The following is a 23,354-nucleotide window of genomic DNA, read 5'->3' on the forward strand; positions in this document are numbered from 1 at the left end:
CACACAGATATTTCCATGGCTTCACACACACACACACACACACACACACATGCCCATGGCTTTACACACACATACACACACACACATACACATGCTTGCTCATATGCATGCTCACACACACACAGATATTTCCATGGCTTCACACACACACACACATGTCCATGGCTTTACACACACATACACACACACACACACACACACACACATACACATGCTTGCTCATACGCATGCTCACACACACACAGAGATATTTCCATGGCTTCACACACACACACACGCTTGCTCATATGCATGCTCACACACACACAGATATTTCCATGGCTTCACACACACACACACACACATGTCCATGGCTTTACACACACACACACACATACACATGCTTGCTCATATGCATGCTCACACACACACAGAGAGATTTCCATGGCTTCACACACACACACACACACACACGTCCATGGTTTTATACACACACACACACACACACACACACACACGCTTGCTCATATGCATGCTCACACACACACAGATATTTCCATGGCTTCACACACACACACACACACACACACACACACACATGTCCATGGCTTTACACACACATACACACACACACACACACATACACATGCTTGCTCATATGCATGCTCACACACACACAGAGATTTCCATGGCTTCACACACACACACATATACACGCTTGCTCATATGCATGCTCACACACACACACAGATATTTCCATGGCTTCACACACACACACACATGTCCATGGCTTTACACACACACACACACACACACACACACACATACACATGCTTGCTCATATGCATGCTCACACACACAGATATTTCCATGGCTTCACACACACACACACACGCTTGCTCATATGCATGCTCACACACACACAGATATTTCCATGGCTTCACACACACACACACACATGTCCATGGCTTTACACACACATACACACACACACACACATACACATGCTTGCTCATATGCATGCTCACACACACAGATATTTCCATGGCTTCACACACACACACACACACACACACACACACACACACACATGTCCATGGCTTTACACACACACACACACACACACACACACACACACACGTTCCACATATTCAGTCTCAGTCATTTTGATGACTGCCCGAGTGTCTTCTGCACAAGCACTGGCCACACGCTAAGCCACTGGTGGTTCTTAACCCTGCTTCAAAAGCGAGTTGTAGAGTTTTCAGGAATCTTCACTTAGGTCTGTTTCAGCCCAGTGCTCCAGTGCTTGGGACTTCTTACCTCTGGATGTCACCGCAGCTCTGCATATCTTCAAACCAAAGCAAACTAAGACATGTAGGCAGACTTTGTGATGCAGGGGACACAGTCTCTCCTTGATATAACCTGGGCTGTGACACATGGGCACACACACTCAAATCTGTCATATTTATGTGCACATGTACTCAAACCCACCATATAAGTCTGCACACACACTAAAACCTGTCATATATGTATACACACACACACACAAACATGTCATGCATAAGTGCACACACATAAGTTTGCCATATATATGTACCCACATACTCAGGCCTGTCATATATGTGTACACACATTCAAATCTACCATCTATATGTGTATACATGTTATATTATATGTGCACACTTTTAAACCTGTCATATACAAGCACACAAGCCCACCACATATATGCATTTACACTCAAGCCTGTCATATGTATGTGTATACACACAAACCTTTCAGATGTACACAATTTGCATATTCTTAAGCCTGTCATATATATGTGCACATATACTTAAACCCATCCTACATATACCCATCACACACACCTCCAACCCTATGATGTGTATATAGACACACACACAATTTCTTTTATCACAAGCAGTTATATTGGAATATAAATGATGCTTTTGTAAGTGTACAGGACTACAAATGCACATTGTGAAGGGTTTGGATATACACTCTTATATACTGTACCTGACTTTACCAACAAATAAGTTCATGTTGATGGCTTTGCAGTCTGTCATCGTTCATTGAGCCATCAGTGACATTCAACGCAGTGAAGTTCACTAGCTAATTTTAAAGGACACTGCACAGCCTCCCTTGTTAGGATCTATGCAGTTTGTTTTCATAAATTTTGCTCCAACCTGGATCAGCCAGGCAGAGCCAGATTTCAAGCCCAAGCCCCGTGCTCCTGATTGCGCCTCAGGAAGGATAAACTTTCTTTCGTGCACTTAGGTGAGAAAAATGTCCCCTTCTACAGACACCAAGACACCTCTGCCTGTGGCTTGGGATTCAGTAAGTACCATTTGCCTTCTGTTTGGTGGGCACCATCCCCGTGTGCTCCGAGGGCACCTGCGTGCTGGCTTCCCGTGCAGTGAATGGAGGATGTCTTTCTTTCCTGTCTTAGGTAGAGGAATTGGTGCTGGACAGCATCACCAGGAACCTCCACGCCTTTTACAGCATGCTGCAGTCATACGACCTTGGGGACACGGGGACCATAGGGAAAAATAACTTCAGGAAAGTCATGCGTGTATTCTGCCCATATCTATCAAATGAGCACTTAGTAAGGTAAGTTCACAGGTCCTTCATAGCCTGCTTCCCCACAGCCTGCTCTGTGACACTCATGAATAATATCAGTAACACACACTGTCTGCTGAGTCCTCACGAGCGCTGGACTAAAAAATTACCGTGTGTCATTTAGTCAGAGCCTCCATGAAAAGAGGACATATGGAGAAGTTGGAGTGTCCCCAGTGAGTGGAGACACAGGTTCTGTCTGCGTCTCTGGGATCACTGGCTATTCCTACTGCTATTTATTTGTTTGTTTGTTTGTTTGTTTATTAAATTTGCAAGTGTACAAGTGTGTCTCTGTATATATTTATGTGTGTGAGTACAATACCTGTGGAGGTTCCTCGTTCTCCTGGACACTTGAGATTGAGCTTTTTAATTTTTTAACCTTGGGCTGGAGAGGTGACTCAGAGGGTAAGGGTATTATTGCTCTTACAGAGGACCTGAGGTCAGTTCCCAACACCAGCAACAAGCTGCTCACAACCACAAATACTCTACTTCAGGGTCCCCAGTGCCTCTGGCCTCGGCAGGTGCCTGTACTCAAAAGCAAACAGATGTGTACCTAGACACACCCATCAACACATAATTTTTTTTTTTAATTCACAATGTTAGTCTTTTAAAGGGCACACTCTGATAACTTTTCATCTCTAGATTCTCCAGTAAGTTCCAAGAAGCCAGCTCAGGAAGGATACTGTACAAGAAATTTCTGTTATCCATCGGCGTGGGTATCCCACCACCTACACCCCCGCTGTCTTCTCCGAAGGTTCAGCTAAGTGATCAGTTTCGAACTGAGGAGCCGGGCCAGCAGGATGAGAGGTAAATACGAGCAAAGGTTTAAAAAAAATAAAGAAAACAAGCCTGGCAGGAGTAGACACTCTGTCAGTACATGTGGCTTCTGTATCTTCAGAGTTGTGGTCAATTAGAGAGGACAGTCCCCTAGCTTGCATAGTTAGAGCAGATAGAGCTCTCGCTAATAATTGAAACAATTGCTAATTTTAGAAATGGAAGCAGGATAGTCACAGAGCTGGGGACTTGCTGAGGTTGTCCCTGTGTTGACAACCTTGGACTTCATCTCCCGGACAGCATGAATGCTCTGTGCCTGCATGTCCCCTCCTCCCCCGTTTCATCTCTCACAGAAGTGGGAGTCTTCCCCATAGCTTAACATTTATTATAAAGCATGCTCATTAACACAGCTAACAGTTTCTAATATGGATGGGGGAGCTGTTGTAATGATAGCCAGGTTGAACTGCCTGAACTGGCAACCAGAACACACTGAGTGAATTGGAAAGAGGACCAGACTGATGGACATTCAGAAGAGGACCAGACTGATGAACATTCAGACACCAGATCAGTCTAAGGAAAAGACGAGGTTTTAAGCTGCTTGTTCCTGGCATGTCATGCCTGCAGGAGTGGGGACACCCAGCAAGTGCCATCTTGTCACTTCTCTATTTCAGGGTCCATGGGCATGGAATGACGGGTATGCCTTTTAAGAGAAAGCTTAAATATTTGGCAACATGTCTCCCTAAAGCCAGGCGAAGGAATACTGGCAGTTTATCTGTTCATAAAGCAGGCTTTCCCAGAGAGAGGACCGGAACTCTGCTCCTCATGTCTGTCCTCATGTCTGTCCCATGTCTGTCCCGTTCTTTCTGAAGGGCCCAGGAGACTGTGGACGGAGGGGAATGTATTATCTTCCAACTGCACACCCTCTCATAATACATCTTGTGAATTAAGTTGATTCTACAAAGCTATGCAGGTTAAGCACGGCTTCTCTGATCTATCACAGATGGCCCCAAATGCTTTGTCTAGCTTGAAGCCTCTCTGGAGGCCCTGACTTTGTTTCCCCGGTACGGGAAAGTATTTTGTTTTCAGCCATACATGCAGTCTGTTATGGTGGCAGAGTCAAGGCCGCAGGAAGGTGAAACAGCTGGCCACAGTTCGAAGCAGGAAAAGACGATGCAGGTGTTAGCTCATGGTCTCCTTTTTATGTAGTTCAATCCCCCAGCCCAGGGCATGGTGCTGCCTGCTTTTAGCGTGGGTCTTCCCATCTCATTTAGCCTGGTCAACATAATCAAGGGCATGCCAAAATCAGTCCCTCCCAGGTGTTCCTGGTGGCTTGTTTCTAGGCACTTCTAGATCCTGCCTGGCTGACAACACTAATCTTTCGGCCAGCCTTGATCTATTTCCCCCCAGCTCCAAGTTGAGAGTCTTAGTGTGAAGACGGTTCTGTCCTTTCCCATTGGCTGGCCACCATGCATGGTCATCAAGACCCTCTTTGCAGATATGGTGATGCTGGACTGCAGGCCTGGCTCTGCAGCTGAGAAATGCAGAAAGGAAGCCCCACTCTCTGAGCATGCCTGTCTACTCAGGATGAGTGAGCAGGTATGTCGTGTCAGCTGATGGGGATCGCAGTGTCTACTTGTGATTTCAGAACCCAGTCCTCTGGGGACAAAACTACAGAGAGCAACAACATGACCAAGGAAGAAGTCATTGACAGTCTCAAGCACCGGATCCAGCAGAAAGACCCCATATTCAGAAAGCAGTTTCTTAGCATCAGCAAGGAGCCTGATGTAAAGATCAACCAAGAGGAATTCCGGAAGGTACGATGCTGTCCACTGTGGGGCTTCCTTCCTGCCCTGGTCCGTGCCCTCCATCCTACTGGCTTACACACTTCATTCATTGCTGCTGCTCATTTATTTCATGGTAGGGAAGGGGTTGGTTGCACAGTAGAAGAATTCCCAGGTGGTGCCACCAAAAAAAAAAAAAACCAGTTTATGTAAGATAAGAGAGGTGAGCAACATATCCCTGCACACACACACACACACACACACACACACACACACAGAGTGACAGGGCATCTGGGAGAGGTGGGCTGGTTGTAGAACCAGCAGGTTTGTGCCAGAAAAGTCTCAGCTTGAAGGGCCCTGCACAGGCTCCAGGAGTTAATTTACACAGATGCTTAAGATTCCTGCAACAAGCACTCCAGCTAGCAGCACTTTGGCCGTCCCTTTGAAAGGCATCTCCGTTAATTTGCTGTAGTGTCCGTGTGGACAGGCTACAAAGCAGTGGAATCCGTTTCTAAGAAGATAATATGACTCAAGTGCCTGCTATTTGCCTGATGTCTACCTCCAGGCCAGGCATTATAACAGGCTCCTAGCATGTGCTAGCTGAGACACATGGAGTGGCATTTCAGTAGGACCTCCGAGGAGAGGCTGGTGGTGGGAGAGAGGGAACTGGGAGCTTCTAGGTAAGGCCAGAGAGCAGAGAAAACCACTCCTGCCTCTCTCCTCACAAAACAAACAAAAGATGTCTAGTGGTCAGGATGAAGGCTCAGTCAGTAAGTTTGCCACACAAGCATGAAGACCCAAGTACAATCCCCAACACCCAGGCAACAAGCCTGGCATCCTTGTACACAGTTGTAATCTCACCACTGGGGTGGTGGTGGTGGTGATGGAAATAGACAGGTGCCCCCATCAAGCCTGATTGTCAAGTACCAGTTTCTGGCCCTACCTTTGAAAAAGTACAACAGCAGCAACAGTGAGGTAGATGGCACCAGAAGAAATTCGTGGTGGTCTGTGGCCTCTATGTGCATATATATGTATCCCCACCCTCTGGCATGCATCCCCCCATACCACCCCACGTGTACACCAAAGATGTCTGGGGCCTGATATTTAAGCTAAGGGCTGTGGTGATGGAGCTGGGGCTGCATAGTTGAGTCCTGCTCAGAAATTAGGGTTAGGAGAGCAGAAAGGCTCAGGTGGCTCCAATGTCCCGACTTGGGGACTGGATGTCTGGTATGATGGCTGATGTTGGTTGCCAACCTGACACACCTCTGAAAAGGGCATCTCACTTCAGGGGTTGCTTCCATCTGACTGCCCTATGGACCTGTTTGTGAGGCACTGTCTTGATTGTTAATGTAGGGAGGCCCAGCCTGCTGCGGTAGTACTATCCCTGGGCAGGTGGGTATGGGCTTTGTAAGAAAGGCAGCTGACTGTGAACATGGGAGCAAACCAGTAAGCAGCCTTCCTCCGTGGCTTCGGCTTCAAGCTCCTGCCTTGGGTCTCTGCCATGTCTTCCCCGATGATGGTCTGTGACCTGTAAGCCAAGTAAATCTTACCCTCTGGAAGTTACTTTTGGTCAGGGTTTTATACAGCAACGGAGAAGGTACCTGGGACGGAGGCAGGCAGTCCCTGAAGACATGGCAAGAACATCTCTGAAGAATGAGAGCAACTGTGGGAGGCTGGTTGCAGAGGCCGCAGGGCAAATGGGTACCAGCCACCTGACTCACAAGGCACCTTGCCCCAGATTGTTGATGGTACCCTGTGTACCCAGCACCCATTCTCATCCCTGACACTTAGCCGTATGAAGCAATTGTCGTACATAGTGCTGTGTCCACCGATCAGCTCACAGACCCATGACCATTCAGAAAGCAAGGGGAGCAGCAGGGGGCTGTGACAGAGCAAAGGCTGACCTTGCAGGGCTGGCTGTGAAGGCTGGCCTGGACCCCTGTTCCCACCTGGCTATTCTGTGCATCTATAGCCACCAGCTTAGTGGCAGGTGCTCCATCTTAGAGCTCTATGTCTGCTAATAATAAGCCATGGGCTTCCTAGCACAAAGCCCAGACCACGATTCTCCTGGCTTCCAGCCTCGCATGTTACCTGCCTGCCTGCCTGACCTCTCCGTGAGCTGAATACAGAGCCTTCCAGGATTCAGCATAATGCCACACCCAACCTGCTCCAGCGGCAGCAAACTGACTCTCTGACCCTTTAGGGTCAGCAGGAAGGAGGCTTAGTTTCCTAAGGTCATCGCTTGGGCTGCCTGAGTTGTTTAGAAGTCCTGTACTGCTATGGAGGTCTCCCCGGCTCATTCCACAGGTGTGCAAGGAAGCGTGGCATCCATTCAGTGTCTGTGGGTTTGTTTGCAAGGTTCTTTTGTGCTCTGCTAATGTTGCTTCTGCTAATGTTGCGTGATTCACCCTAAGGCTAAGAGATTTCAAAAGCGCTGAGGTTCCTGTGTGTCTTCGGGACTCGGCAGGTACAGTGTGATGCTACCTAGCTCCGGGCCCGCTTACCTCTGCTTTCTTTTGAGGATCATCGGGCTGGTGCCCTCTTCTCTGACTTTCAGACTCTGGGCATCTGCAGCAAGCCTCTTATGGACACACCCAGCTCTCTTTTCTGTAGCTGCTGAGTGCCTTAGCCTTTTCTCTAGCCTGTACATCACATGGTTCCTTTTCTGACAGTTCTCTCTGTTACCTCACTTGTCTGATACTGCTGTTCTGTGTTCCGCCATGTCCCATTACAGACACAGTTTTGGTGCTGTTGTAAAGCCTGTGCTGATTGCTGTTTACTGTTTGCACCTTCTTAGCAGTGTGGAGTGCTTTAGGTCTATGAACAAAACTCCTGGAGAGGAGCTGTGACTGCAGAAACCGGTTGGCCGATCTGGTCTTCTGATCCAGTGCCACGGAGATGTTGGAATGCTGCAGGCCCGGAGGCTGGTTACCTTAGCTTGGGCCCTAGCCTTCTGGGACAGCCACTCCTTGCCCACCTCTTTGTGGAACTAACATCTTTTGACAAATAGATTAGGACCTTGTGGAATCAGTTAATTTAGCAGATTACGACCTTCCACCAATCCAAAATCGAAGAGTGTCATCAGGTAGTGTCTGGAGCCCACAGGAGAGCTCCCCCATCTCAGTCTACCCGTCTCTCTGATGTCCCGTGGGTATAAAGTTGCCTTGAATGACGACTTTTTCATTCCATCATAAAATTATAAAATCTCCACAAAACTGCCTCCACATAGGAACGTGGAATTTGGGGTAACGGAATCTGTATTTCTGGGGCATGGTCACTCAAAATGGCTCTAGAGTAAATTACTTCTTATTCTCTTTAAGACGAGAGATGTGGGTTTTATGGCAAATGGTACTTTATAATCTCTTTGATAGTACTGTTTACTACATACTTCAATTTTACATATAATCTAAAATCCCAGGAGACATTGTGTGTGTGTGTGTGTGTGCGCGCGCGTGCGCTCGCGAGAGCACACGTGCGGTTATACCAACCTGTCCATAACATATTTGTCACTATGTCCTCCTCCCCTTTCTTCTCCTCTTTGCTTGAAACTAGACTCATTTTTCAATCTGCCTAAAGCACTCCCTTAGTACATCATTTCGTGAGGATTTGCTTGTAGCTCACTCTAGTGTTTTGGAGTTCCTTATTCCTTAGTTTTCCATTTAAGGTTCTTTTTTTTGTTTTGGCTTTTGTTTTTTCAGTTTTTTGAGACAGGGTTTTTCTGTGTATCCCTGGCTGTTCTGAAATTCACTCTGTAGACCAAGCTGGCCTTGAACTCAGACATCTGCCTGCCTCTGCCTCCCAAGTGCTGGGATTAAAGGTGTGCGCCACCACTGCCCAGCCTACTTAAGGTTCTTTATCCAGAATGTATTCAGGACACCATGCTAAACGTAGTCACCCATTCCTGAGGCTCCTCTGAATTGTGATAACCTCCCAGGCTTTCCTTGTTCTAATTATTGCATTATTATTATTATTATTATTATTATCTCCATTGTTTTGGGGGACCATGGCTAATTTTTGAGGATTCCTGATCATGATTTATTTTATTTTATTTTATTTATTTATTTATTTATTTATTTATTTATTTATTTTTTGTTTTTCGAGACAGGGTTTCTCTGTATAGCCCTGGCTGTCCTGGAACTCACTTTGTAGACCAGGCTGGCCTCGAACTCAGAAATCCGCCTGCCTCTGCCTCCCGAGTGCTGGGATTAAAGGCGTGCGCCACCACGCCCGGCAGGATTAATTTTAATTAATTAATCGTGTGTGTGTGTGTGTGTATACACGTGGGTGTACAAGTGCTGAACGTTACAGTTTTAGTGGAAGGCTAAAATTTATGGGTTTAAGAAACTCATGGGCTGGAGAGATGGCTCAGCCGTTAAAGGCTAGGCTCACATCCAAAAATATAAGAAACTCAGAAAATCCAACATAGAATAAACTCAAGGTGCTGAAATCAGAGTGGGGTGAGCCATGCTCTGAGCAGCTGCCCAACTCTCAGCAAGAATGTCAGGACTGGAGGACAGTGGGACACCAGGCACTGGAGGTGAGCGTAGGCACAAAGTCAGAGCCACATCAGCTTGGAACTGTGTGTCTGAAGTCTCCCTTTTACAATGGAAACACATGGATGTCTTCAGAATACACCAGGCAGAGTGAAAGAGGAAGGCACAGCCCTAATGCAAACTTACTGCGAACTTGTCTCCGGTACCAACCACAGCACAGGAAGTTCCCAAACTCAGGGAATAAGATGCTGGGAAGACTCAGATGCAACCCCTGAGGGGATCAAGAAGTGTCAACAGGGAATGCCTAGTGGCTAGAGCCTATACCACCTCAGTGGTTAAAGCTCTTGCCACGCAGGAATGAGGGCTGGCATTCAAATCCCACATGAATTCAGGGTGGGCATGGCTACTTGTCATTTTTTTGCCTTAGAAGGCAGAAATGTGGTTCCTCAAAGGGAGCTGGCTGGCAAGACTGGCTATATATCAGTGTGCTCTGGGTTTGATTAAGAGACTCTGCCTCAAGGAAAAGGAATCGAGGAAGATACCCATATCTGCTTCTCACACGCGCAGGCCTGCACAGATAGACGCCTCACATGCACAAGGAAATGGAGAGCAGGAGGCACAGGAGTGCGGGAGGCTGAAAGCTACAGCCGTGCCTTGCAGAGTTTGCCCTGTCTAAACAGATGACAGCATGGCAGAAAGGACTGCAGGGTCCCCTAGTGGCCTCAGAGTTTCTGTTTTGTATGTGGAGTGATGCAGTATTCCTCTAGATAAACTGTGTGGCAGTGTGTCCTCAAGAGAAAACATGACACAGAGGTACAGTAAGCATGTCATATATGCAGATGTGACCATTCTGCCCCAAGAAAGGCCTGGGTCCCATCAGCAACCACCACTGGGCACTTGCCACTCAGAGCACCGAAAGCACCACATCAAGTCAATGTTATCAGCGCTTGGAGGAAGGTTCTCTGCAGTGACGTCTGTTCCACGCAGGGTCATTTGGAGCACTAGAAATGTCAGGCGAGGTGCTGGCAAGACAGCTCAGTTGTAAAGCTCCTGTCTTGAAAGCCTGAGGATCTGATTTGGATGCCTAGAACACACAGCGGTGCACTCTTGGAATCCCAGTGCTGGGGAGGTAGAGATGGGTAGATCCCTGGGACCCGCTGGTTAGCTAGTTTACCCTGCTTAGTGAGTAAAAGCAAAGCACAGACACACATCTATAAACACAGATGCACACCTATGTATGCACACATGTGTACACACATGCACACATGTGTACATATACATACAACCAAGAAAAGAAAGAAGGAAGGGACTTGATACTAGTTTGTCACTTTTCAATGGACTTTCAGGACAGAGTCTTCCAGGAAAAGACAGGGTGGATGCAGGGTTTCCAGTCTGTCCCCAAGGCTGTGGCTGAGTCCCTGCTGCCCGTGAGTTGGAGGCAGGTGTTGAGGATAAAGTCTTCAGGATCCGCTGCTGTGTTCATTGCAGCTGAGAAGGGGCACTGCCTTGGGGGAGCTCAGTGCTTCTGAGAAGCCTGCCATCGAGGCCAAGCATGTCCCATCGTACTGTTTGGCCCCCGGGAACTGCACACCCAGCCCACTGGCCAGGCTGTGTAAGGCTCCCGTGTCTCCCTTGTGCTTCACAACCCTCCAGGGCTCGGAAACATTTGCCTGCAGACATTTTCTTCCCATCCATTGCATATGTTTTTGTGAAAGGACTAAGCAGGAGGACTTTGCAATGAATAATTCATGTGTGATTGTTTTCAAAATATGAGGTTATTTTTCAGAGTGAGTAACCCATCTATTCATTGCTGAGACCCCATTGCCTCTGGGTGCTTTTGTGTGGGCTGCAGCTTTCTATCTAAACACTCAATGCACGCCATGCTACGACGGGAACCTCCAGAGCTAGGCCTGGGAACACAGGCAGAGAATGACACAGATGGCATGGGATTCCCAGTCAAAGGATGGCCTTGGAATTCGACACTGCTCCTCAGGAATGCCACAGGCCTGCAGCTCCTGGTCCTGCAGTTAGCACACTGGCTGGTTCACATGCACATAGATATAAATGCACACACACACACACACACACACACACACACACACACACACACAGAGGCACATGTGTATACACACACACATACAGACACACAGATTCACACACAGACAGGCATATATGTATACATGCATACACATAAAGACACACAGACACACACACACATGGCCAAGGCCAGGCCCCATCAACCAGGAAGGATATATCACCATCTTCCCATTGTTTGTCTTCAGCTCCCTGTATCCTCTTCCTGCATCCCAGAAGGAACATGTGACACACACACATAAATGGTGGGTCCTGTGCACGGAGCCAAATCTAGGCTGTTCAAGGGGTTCAAAGTCTTCAACCAAGTGAGGAGGAGGCAGAGTCTGAAGGCTCTACAGACTGTGTCCAGTTGAGGGGGAGGGGAGGAGAAACTGCTTTCTGAAGCCTCCTGGGAAGATAGAAGATGCAGACACAGGAGACAGAGCCTGTTCAAAGCCCCTTGGCGGCTTCCTGCAGTCTCCTAACTGGTGGGGTCACAAGGTATTTCCCAAGACTCCGGTTAGCTTTCCCTGTGTGAGGACCAGGGTTCCATAGCAGGTTGCCCCCTCTTTCACTGTGTGAGTACAGTTCACTTCTAATGCCCCATTCTTTCTCCAGCCTAGTTTCTTCACTCCAATGGTATGAGGTGGTTTGCGATCTGAACCAGGCCAGATGACCAGGGCAGCATCTCACAGTGAGGGTGATGGGATGGGGCGCCCCCTGCTTTATATCCCAGACTGGCCTCCACTGGCCCTGTGCTCTGGGCTTTGTGCAACACCAGAACAATCCAACTGTGTCAACTCATGTCCACGTCTTCCCCCCCACCCCCCAGCCTGCTGTGTGATCTTGAGAAAAGAAGGCCAATGCCAGGCTTCTGGGATGCTTCTATTCATTGCCAAGGCTCAGTCTGAGTTAAGGGAGTGTTGGGAGCAGGCTTGCTGAGCCACATAGGGACTTTCAGATGAAGTCTGTGTTCCACAGAGTCTGGGCATGACAAGCTCGAGTCCACTAGAGTACCCACCTCCTCCTGGTGTCCCATGCCAGCTGCTTCCAAGAGTGAGGCACATAGGAACACAGCTGGCTACTGCTGATATCTGTGCTATGGCATCAGGCCTGCGGACTCTTCCCTGTACTGACCAGTATAGGGCACCATAAAGAACACAACACCGATTGCGTTGTCCAGCTGGTACTCCTGGACCTTCCTGGGAGTGCCATTGTCTTCTCTGTGGACCCATGGGCCCTCCTGGGAGTGAGTTCCAATAAAGCTTATACTCCCATGTCACCATGCATGGCGTCCCCAGTCTAGTCACACATCCACTGTCCCAGTGTGGCCGGGCTGCAGACACAACTCCTCTCCCTACAACCTTGACCATTCAATTCCCAATAAGCTTTCAGCAAGCCTTCTATCTCGGTCCCTACTTAGTTCAGCCATCCTGCTAGATGCACAGCTCCATTCTGAACCTGTAGTCTACAGCCTTCATCCAACACTGGGTAAGCAGCAAGGTGAATACATCTTCTTTCACCTGCACTGACCCCCCACCCCCAGCACCTCTCTGTGGGAGGCACCCTCCAGGCAGACAGCTTCCAGATTGTCCACGACCACCATGGAGCCAAGGGTATCTGGCCACAGCAGCTCAGCCAGTCAATGCCTCCTAGGAAGATGGCTTTGGGGGAACACTTCTGCCCCAGTGCTTGTCACAGAGGGACACATAATTGTTCCCCACTCCACGCCATATACACAAATGGAACAGGAGCATGTGTCTGTGTTGGAGTCACACCATCTTCAGGGAGTGAACCCTCATAGGGAGAGGCCAACTGGTGCCTCCAAATGCCCTCCCATCAGACAGCTGCACGGCTTGCCTCCATGGGTCATGATGAAACCAGAGGACAATCTTACTTTCCCTCTGGAAACTGCCTTCATTGTACCTTTGGTCTGGGGAAAAATGTGTGAAGAAGCTAGCTTATGGGGATGCAGAAGTTGCTTGAGAGGCAAGAGATAGCCGGATACCTTGGCTGGCAGGGCTTTGATGAAGAGCTGCTGAGCTGGCTATGTCTATGTGTCATACTGTCTGAGCCCCCTTCCTTTATTTACTCACAAGCCCCCTCCCCAAGAATCAAGCCAGTGCCTCTATCTAGGGATACAGAAGGCCGGCCCCACCCTCGGCAGCTGTGGGCGGGGTTGGGGGCAGACAAGTAATAATGGCTGCCGGATCCTTGCAGAGGAGCAGTGGCTTCTGGGACAGCCGCCCTAATGCCTCTCTCCCTCTTGCCCTCGTCCCTGCTAGGTCCTAGAGAGAAGTGGAATGCCTATGAATGACTGCCAGTATGCGATGCTGGCTTCCAAGTTAGGCTTCAAGAACGAAGAAGGCATGAGCTACCAGGACTTCACCATGGGATTTGAAGGTAGCTAGCTGGCAGGTGTCTGCGTGTCTCGCCCACGATGGGGCCTGATGTGTCACCACAGGTCTTTTCCTAGCAGTGCCGCCAGTTGGCTCCTGCGACGGCAACCCCGGCAGAGAGACAGAAGCTGCCTTTGCCTAATCTTATCTGTGTTTCAGCCCTTTCACCAAGTTCAACAGAACTTTGTGAACGGACTACAGACTCAGAGCTGATGGTCCCGAAAGTGCTTCCTCAGACCCACAGCACAGTCTTTAAGACTTTTCCTCCATATAAGATTGCTATCTGAGGGCTGGGGATGTAGCCCGAGTTCTTGCCTGGCAGGCACAAGGCTGTGGGCTCAAATTGGCAATACTGGGGGAAACACATACACACACACACACACACACACACACACACACACACACACACTCGCACAAATCAGAAGATGGTTTTCTATGATTAGCAATGCTGCTTACAGGCAAGTGTTGTTCTTTCCTCTTCACTGGTGGGGATACAGACAGTCTAGATTCAGTGGTAAACCCAAGCAAGACTAGTGAGGCCGGTCATGGCCCACCCCAAATGGTTCTTAAAAAGTTAGGGCGCATATTTTGTGTCATGAGGTAAGCAGAGCTGAGTCACCCACTTGGCCACCTGTGCTTCTGCTCCTCAGTCTCTTAGGAGAGCAGGGACAGCTGGGCCTCCGGCCCTTTGAAGACCCCAGCACCATCCATCACTTTCTCGCAGAGTCCAGCTCCCTGACAAAGCTACCAGCTTCCTGTACAGAGTCCTAGGAATACACTTGTCATTACTGCAAGAAGCCTGCAGGGTGGCTGGGCAATGACTCCAGTGACCCCGGACACATGTCCCTTCCCCTGTCACTGGCTTTGAGGGGTGGCTTCATCACCACTAGAGAGTTGCCCCAGCAGCACCCCTTCTTACACACTAAGAGACAGGTGCTACCCCTGTGCGGGAGTGAGGCCCTGGGCATGAGGGACAGCTTAGAATGTTGTCACCTCCTGTCTGTTTGCCACCCCTAAAGGAAGTTGCAGGATGTAGAGCTCCGAGGAACATCTGCTGGGCAGGTGAAGCCCTCTCTGAGCATCTGCCTGAGGTCTGGTAGGATCATATGCTGGTCCCTTCCTCTCCCTGGCCTCTCCGTGCCTCTCAGGAGCCTGCTGTTGCTCTCCTCTACCAGGCCCTACAGGGCCAGATGCTTCAGGAAGGGGAAGTCATACTCCGGTGACCCTAGGGTGTATGTGTGTGTGCAAATATATATGTTTATGTGAGTATGTGTGTGTGTTTGTGTGTGTATGTATGTGGATATGTGTTTGTATATGTGTGTGTATGTGTGCAAATATATGTTTATGTGTGTATGTATGTGGAAATGTTTGTATATATGTGTATGTGTGTGTGCAAATGTATATGTTTATGTGTGTATGTGTGTGTTTGTGTGTGTATGTATGTGGATATGTGTTTGTACGTGTGTGTGTGCAAATGTATATGTTTATGTGTGTTTGTGTGTGTATGTATGTGGATATATGTTTGTGTGCATGTGGAAATGTGTGTATTTGTATGTGTATATGTTTGAGTGTGTTTGTGTATGCATATCTGTGTGTATATATGTGTCTGTGTATGTGTGTGTGTCTGTATGTGGATATGTGTGTATTTGTGTGTGTGTGTTGCTCATTGTGGAGGGATCGGCTCTGATGATCTTCCAAGCAGTAATCAGCCCCTACTTTGAGATGGAGAGAGTAGAAGTCAGGGTACCCTGCTACCCCCCCAAAGACCCCACATGTTACTGCAGCCATGTCCTAGAATGTATAGTCTGTTGACCCCAACCTGGTGAGCATGGGGTGAGTGATGAGGCTATAAATGGCTATCAAAGGTCCAGCTGTGCAATCCTGAGTACTGTCTGGACAGCCAGGGTCCCCATGAACCCCATTTCTAGTACACCATACACTTCCTTGCACCAAAAGGGAGTGTGTAACTCTAGCTCTTCTTGTAGCCGGAGGGATCTAACTCAGATCCCCCTCTCCCGAGTGGCTCTGCCATCGTTAAGGGACAGGTAAGGACGCCTCTTTGCTAGGGGCATGCCAACTGCTGATGGAGCCAGCTTAGACTCACTCATTCCTACTTCATTATTCAAAACACAAACACCGCATGCTCACCCTGTGACAGTCTCTGCTAAGTGCAGATTGGCCCCTGACCAGAAGCCCCTCTCTAGTCCCAGGCTGTGAACTCTGTGGTGCTCCACTGACTCGCTGTTATCAGTGATGCCCTATGGCAAGGATACATGGTGAGGAAAGCCTGCTGACTTAATGAACAAGGACAAGGGAGAGGCCTTGGGAATCAGGAGATGAAGCAAGGAAGGAGAGAAGCATGGGGCAGGTGTACGCGCCAAGGGTACCACATGCCGTGTGTCCCCATGTTGTGGGAACCAAACTCCCTTTGAGATAAGAGCCTTCCTAAGATACGTTGGGAGGTGAGGGAGGCAGACCCTTACAGAACAGTGCTATGCTGCACCCATGGGGATGCCATGCCTCATGGGGTCTCTCAACCAGGTTTCAGGAGAGAAGGAGCAGGTCCTAAGGTAGTCACAGAGGTGTGGCTGCAGAGCTCATGGACACTCTCCACTTGTTTCCCTTTTAGACTGTATGCTGAGCGGACTGGAAACTGTCCCATTGCAGTCACGCACAGCCTCAAGAACGAACATGGATGAGCACTTCATATCTGCTGAGGAATGCCTGAGAATTTTCCCCAAGAAACTGAAGGAATCCTTCCGGGTAACATGTAGCTCTCTACATCGTAGCTCCTCTAAGGCTCTACCCTGCTCTGACTCCACAGCTCACACATGCATGAGCTCTGGTATCTAGTCAGGCCTGGTAGCTACAGGGGACATAGAAAGATAGGCACTGACCTTGGGTTGGGGAGCCTAACTCTTAGAGCCCCGTCTTCTGAGATGCACAGTCAACACTGATGGCAGAAATAAAGAAACCTCTCCTAGGGAGCATGGCCATGTGTGGGACAGCGGACTTGGAATCCTGCATGGGCCCACTTGCGCTTATGCACCAAATTATGCATGCTCACTGCCTTCCAGAGTCTGCACTAAATGTTGGGGTGCCCTGCCTAGAGTCTACTCTTGTCCAAGACACAAACAGGGAGTGGCAACTCATAGACACTGTGGCTAGCTGCTGAGGAGGTCTGTGGGACAACAAGGCAGGACCCTTTAAGGTGGACTAGTCCAGAGGATGAAGGGGCCCCTGCTCCAGGTCAGAAGCTCAAGTCCAATTCTGGTAGGAAAGAAAAGAGAAGGCAGATAAGAAGCCTAGCTTAAGCTGGCCAGGAACTAACAGGGCTCTCTAAGGGAAGGCAAACAGCAGGGCACAAGAATGGACTCCCTGCACATGAGACCTTCAATGGACAAGGTAGATAAATGGTCCCAACAAACTCCATGGTAAGAAGTAGGAAGGGTTTAGAGAAGAAGAAAGATGAGCTTAGCAATCTTGTCTGTGTGAGGACAGAGCACTTGACTTTGGGGAGGAATAGCAGGCCCATCCTAACTGCTCAGGAATGTGGGTGGATGGGCAGACCACTGGGAGGCAGCGGGTGGGTAGGGAGGAAGCCAGGAGAACCAGAGACCCTGTGGTGAATTGAGGATATGCCCTGGTAGGAGCCATATCCAGGTCCTCTGTGGCTCCTATGGCCTTGACCTTCAACCTGGTCACCTGGCTGGCAAGGGCAGGTGCAGGAGCATGTCTCTGCCTGCATCTGCAGAGCTGGGCTTTTGTGCCGCATTCCATTTTTCAAAACAGTGAGCAGAATGAAGCAGGACCACAGGAAGATGGCATGAGCTGCCTTTCTATGCTCCGTTTTCCACCGCACAGTCTGATTCTGATCTTGCAGGGTGCTCCACCCACACGGGGCTCAGCCCAGCTGCCTGTTCACTCTGACTCCCCGTTCTGGCTCTGATCTGGCATGGCCCTCTTCTCATTTGCACTTTCTGTTCCTTTCCTGGGCAATTTCTCTCCTTTGGGATGCTCCCTGTGCTCTGGGATGCTCCGTGTCCTTTGGGATGCTCCATGTCCTCTGGGATGCTCCCTGGTCCTCTTTAAGCCCCTCATGTGAGCCACAGGGATCTGCTGGCTCTCGGGGACTCAGCCTGTGTGCCATTGTAAACAGATTGAGCCACAATCCCATCATTCTCTCTCCACCCACCGCCACTACCACCTGCTTGCACACACTGCGATCCATGCTTGCTTAGTTGGCGACTCAGTGAGAGTTCTCATCACGTGCCAGGTGGCGCACGCGTAACATTTGCTTTACTCTCTACCCACCTTATAAAGTAGATATTGAGGAAGCTGATGGTCAGAGATGGAAGCTTACCCAAAGCCCAACAGCTGTTGGCTGCAATAGCCAGAAACTAGAGTGTGTCTGTTGAGATGCAAGTCCTGTGTGATTTGCTACCCAGGATTGTCATGCTGGGGAAGGGGATTGTGAGACTGAAGTTTGTACACTTGTGAGGATTATGGGTACTGGATCCTCAGCATCTAAGTTGTGCCTATAGCACAGCAGTGAGGGTTGTTGGGAGACTGGTCTCACCCATGGCTGCTGCGTAAGTCACATTGGAGTGCTGTTACTGGCTCCGTGTTTGACTCCCTGGCAGACTGTGAGAGGGCTGTGCTTCCATCCTCACCAAGAGTTTAGCACCTCACAGGTACCCAGAGCATACTCAGCCTCATTTACCCAGCAAGCTTCATCACATAACATGCAGGGCATTGCTCTGGGAGCTGGGGATGGAGCCAGGCAGATAGGAGCACCAGTCTTGTGCTCCTTGAGTCAGCCTGCAAGCAGAGGCAAGGAGTGAGGTAGAAATAAGCTTTGAAGGCACTGGGACTGTGGAGAGAGGGTTCATCAACATGACCCGGGGCATCCTTGGGTATCAGAGAGTGGGGCAGGTGGGGGAATGGGATAAGGGTTAATGAGTTGGGCTATAAGGGAGAGCACAGAGGCTGGGCAGCATGAGAGGCTGGAGAACAGGCATTACCTGATGTAGATAGGTTGATGACCAGGATTCTGTTAGGTTCCCGAGGGATCAGGGCTTTGGGTGGGATTAAGACAGGTGGGTGAGAAGGGTAGGTTCTAGGTGCAGGGAGCAAGTCTGATGTGTGACATATCCATGAGACACAAACAGGAGGACTTGGGACTCTGAGTCTGTGTTCTGAGCATCTAGTAAGGGCAAGCTTCCATCTGCCAAGGCAAGAGGCCTGTGAGGATTGAGCAAGACGTTTGCCTTTGGCCATCTGCACAGTGAGTCTGCAGTATGAGAGGCTCAGAGCCAGAGCTAGAGGGAACCAGTGAACGGGGATGAGTCTGCAGCCCTACTAAGCCCCTGGCAGAGCCCTCTCCCCTCTGCATGCAGTGACTCCGAGGCAGAGCCAGCGTCATCTAAAGTATCTCCATGCTGTTCAGCATGGTGACTGCTGCACATAGGAATGTCTGGTGACTGAATCAGTGAGGTATCTTGGCTAGAACTTGCCACGAAAACCCAAAGCACCTAATTAGATGCTAACATGAAACAGGCTCCTCGGGGTTCTGAACAACTCCTGCTGGGGAGCTGTAGCCTGAAGGGAACACTGCGGGATCTTCAAGACTCCAGACAAGTTCCCAGGAGAGGGCGGCATAAGGGATCCCTGGGAACAGGGCGCTAGGACCATGTCAGCAGCTTTGTGAGCCAGGGAACAGTGCATATTGTGGCCACAGGCAGGTATCGGTCCCCTTGCTCTCTGATTTTAAGCAGCAGACATAGCGACAAACAGCATTTTTAGGATACTCACAGAACACGCCAAATGGCCTCCAAAGTGTGGCACATTCTTTAGCAATTTTATAGGTGAGAAGGCAAAGGGTGACAAGGTCAGGTGCCTTACCCAAAGTTACACTGATAGTAAGAGGGTGCAACTAACTAGAGTGCTTTGGGGGTATACCAGCACTCAGTGACCCTTGAACCTGTTTCTTCATATGCCAATCATGGGGGCCTCTGGGCAGCACCATGGACAGAGCAAAGGGCCGCTGCCCAGCCTTCCAGACTGAGCCCTGGCCCAGGTGGCTCCTGGCTGTGAAGCTTGGCCTTAGGGTTTGCTCATCAGAAAAGAGATGTGGTCAGACCTTCCAAACACTTCAGGGGCAGGGAGAGTTTTGCCTTCTCCAGGAAGCCCCGCCTACTCTCCTCACTCCATGTACAGTGCAGGCACAGGACGTGCAGGTATCCCAAGCTGTCTACACTCTCCCAACACCTTAAGTTTCCCACTTCCCGGAGAGGCCCGTAGGCCACCTGTGTCCCTGTGCGCGTGTGTGTGCGTGTGAGTGAGTGTGTGTGTGTGTGTCTGGGAGTGGCACGGAGGCAGGAAGGGAAGTGCATTGACCTGTGTGTTTTGTTTCTAGGACGTGTACTCCGCCTTCTTTAGAATAGACTTGGACAGGGATGGCATAATAAGCATGCAGGATCTTCACAGACTGCTGCAGTACCTACAGCTCAACATGGTCGACCTCGAGTTTGAGCGCTTCCTCAGCCTCCTGGGCCTGAGACTTAGTGTCACTCTAAACTTCCGAGAGTTCCAGAACCTGTGTGAGAAGAGGCCCTGGAAATCAGACGAGGCACCTCAAAGGCTCATCAGGTAAGAAGGTCAGAGCCATCGGTGCGTGCCTGATACTCCACCCGGAAGACTGGCAGTTCTGCTGCAGCCACAGTGGCACACAAAAATGACCCTGGAGCCACCTTCCCCCCCACCTTTCTGAGTTTAGAAAACACACGCACACACCTGCGCATGTGCACACCACGTGGTAGGCAGAACAATCAGATAAGACGCCCATGGTTCCACCATGGGGATGTGACTTCACAGCTCACTGCTTACCAGGCCTTTTCTCAAACATACAGATGCGTGCGTGCGTGCGTGTACTCTCTTGTCCATGTCTCTGCCTGGAGTCAGGGGCATGGCTTTCTGCTCAGCCTTTCAAGGCTGAAGCATTAGAAAACTTTGGATAGCCTCTGTTGTCTGAGGCCACTCAAGGGAAGGAAGATGAGGGCTGAATGGGACCAAGGTTCAAATGTCCCATCAAGTAAACTCAACAACTGTTCACATGAACAGGGTGTGCCCCCAACTCCTCCTCAGCTCCCGACGTTCATTTGGGCCATGGGTGAGAGTTTAGGAAGGCCCAAACCTATCTATGGCTGTTTCTTAGGAGATGCAGGGACCTGCTGTCAGCCTGTCCCAGAAAGTGACGCCCTTACTCTGTTGCCTCGCCCACAAGGCCTCACCCTGGGCAGAAGGAGAGTCCCAGTCCACTCTGGGTTCACTATTTGTGTCTCTGACCTTCTTAAGATCAGAGTTAGGGTCACCACCTATGAACATCACCCAGAACTCCAGATCCAAGGGACCCAATACCTTCCCCCCCCATAGGATTATCTGCATGTATACACTCACCTATATACATACCCATCATTAAAAACAAACATTGTGGGTCTGGGGAGATTAAGAACCTGTATTGCTCTTACAGATGTCCCAGCCTTGGTTCTCTGTACCTATATTAGGCTCCTCACAACCACCTGTAACTCCAGCTTCAGGGAGATCTGAATCTTTGGCCACCTTGGGCACCTGTACTTACATGCACTGAACACAGACACATGCTCATGCAGATGCAGAAGTTAAAAGAACAATTTAAAAATCCTGCCAAAGAATACTTTGGAAAGTGTGCGCAGAATGGCCGTGGAAACTTTACCACCAGAGCATAGGCTTAGCCATCTAGTGGTTTGTCCTTGTTTGTATCTGTTTGCTTACTGGATATTTGCAGTGAGTTAACTCAGTGATGGGCAACGCCATGGGCCTCAGTGACCCAATGTGAACAGGGCTCAAGGCTGCATCAGGAACTCAGGTTGGAAGCCAAGATGACACGGGAGTCAAGAGCCACACTGAGGCACAAGGAGGGTGGAGACAGGTGTCCAGAAGTGGGTACTCTTGAGTGGGGCCCTGAAGTGTGAGTAGGAGTCTGTCAGCGGACGGAAGGCTGTTAAAGGCCAGAGAACAACACTGGCAAAACATCGCAGAGCAGACGCTGCAGGCACATTTGGAAGTTGCTGGCAGACGTGCGGCTCCACGGTGAGACACGGTGGGAAGGAGTGCAGGGGGAGCTGAGTATGAAGAAGTCCCACGCGGGTGGCAGGGTTCCCCTCTCCAGCAGGTGGGTAGGTTTACATGCCGTGGCCAGAGGAATCAGATGTACTCTAGAAAGATGGTTCAGCAGCCCCAGAGTAAAAGATGACTTAGAACTTCCATGTGCCCAGTCCTCCCTCTCAAGGACCCACTCACCCTTTTCTCCCGGGCAGGCCTTTGGGCTACAGCAGCCACTGTCGGATCTCATGGCTTCAGCATCACGCTCACTGGTCCCATCTTTTATCTTAATAGTTGATGAGATTTTCTTGGTTTTCGTTACTAGAATTTGGGGTCATGTCCTGGGCATTTGCGTTGTGGCACTGTGATACTGTGGGCCTGCTAGAATTCTCGAGGCACGTTGACTGGTTGGCCTGTCCCTGCCAGCTGTTCACACTCTTAGTTTCTTTAGCTTGATAGTCCCAACCTTCCTCCCGAGGCTACAGGATTCATCCAGTTATGCAAGTCACTGCAGCTCCGCTCCAGGGACACTGGTACACTCCCAGGGCAGGGCCCAGTGGCAGTGTTAGCCTCTGAGCCATACCTGTGCCTGTAACAGATGGCACATTTATGTCTTCCTGGGGTACCAGAACCTATTAACAGTCCTGAGATCACAAGCTGCCTCAGTTGTACCAAATGGTCCTCACTGCACTTGACCCCCAAGGCCGTTGGAGATGAGCTTGTTATTCGTTCAGTCCCTGTGCGGGTTTTAGCTTTGATTGTCTTGAGACAGGATCTCTTTGTAGAGCCCACGCCGGCCTGGGAACACACACAGTGTTCCTGTCTCTGCCCCTGAGTGCTGATATTACAGATGCTCAGCATCACATGTTCAGCATCACACGCTCAGCATCACATGTAGCTTCTGCTCCAGTCTCGGGAACTCTCAGACACCAGTCATCTCTAAGTACAGGCCACAGAGTGTCTTCAAAAGGGTGAATGAGTTCAGAAGGCCTGAGCTAGAGGCCAGGAGCCTGTGCTGATGCAGGCAAGTATCTGTAGGGGACAGGCCCATCTTCTATAACTTCCAGAGCTAGACTGCCCAGGGCACAAAGTCATCAAGA

The 23,354-nt window shown here is 49.7% G+C and overlaps 1 protein-coding gene across 5 annotated transcripts in view; it reads left to right on the forward strand.

Annotated features, from left to right (window-relative positions):
* Positions 1-23,354, forward strand: part of Efcab6 (EF-hand calcium binding domain 6) — a 206,172-nt gene that overhangs the window by 127,598 nt on the left and 55,220 nt on the right. For all 5 annotated transcript variants that reach the window (XM_085831456.1, XM_085831457.1, XM_021183280.3 and 2 more), the window contains 7 exons: positions 2,254-2,313; positions 2,426-2,586; positions 3,235-3,399; positions 5,012-5,180; positions 13,999-14,116; positions 16,742-16,875; positions 20,531-20,763. In XM_085831456.1, the coding sequence (XP_085687582.1) occupies positions 2,254-2,313; positions 2,426-2,586; positions 3,235-3,399; positions 5,012-5,180; positions 13,999-14,116; positions 16,742-16,875; positions 20,531-20,763 (1,040 nt within the window). The remainder of the gene's footprint in view (positions 1-2,253; positions 2,314-2,425; positions 2,587-3,234; positions 3,400-5,011; positions 5,181-13,998; positions 14,117-16,741; positions 16,876-20,530; positions 20,764-23,354) is intronic.

The sequence above is a fragment of the Mus caroli genome, unplaced genomic scaffold, assembly GCF_978045245.1.
Source record: "Mus caroli unplaced genomic scaffold, Mus_caroli_1 scaffold_16, whole genome shotgun sequence".
NCBI lineage: Eukaryota > Metazoa > Chordata > Mammalia > Rodentia > Muridae > Mus > Mus caroli.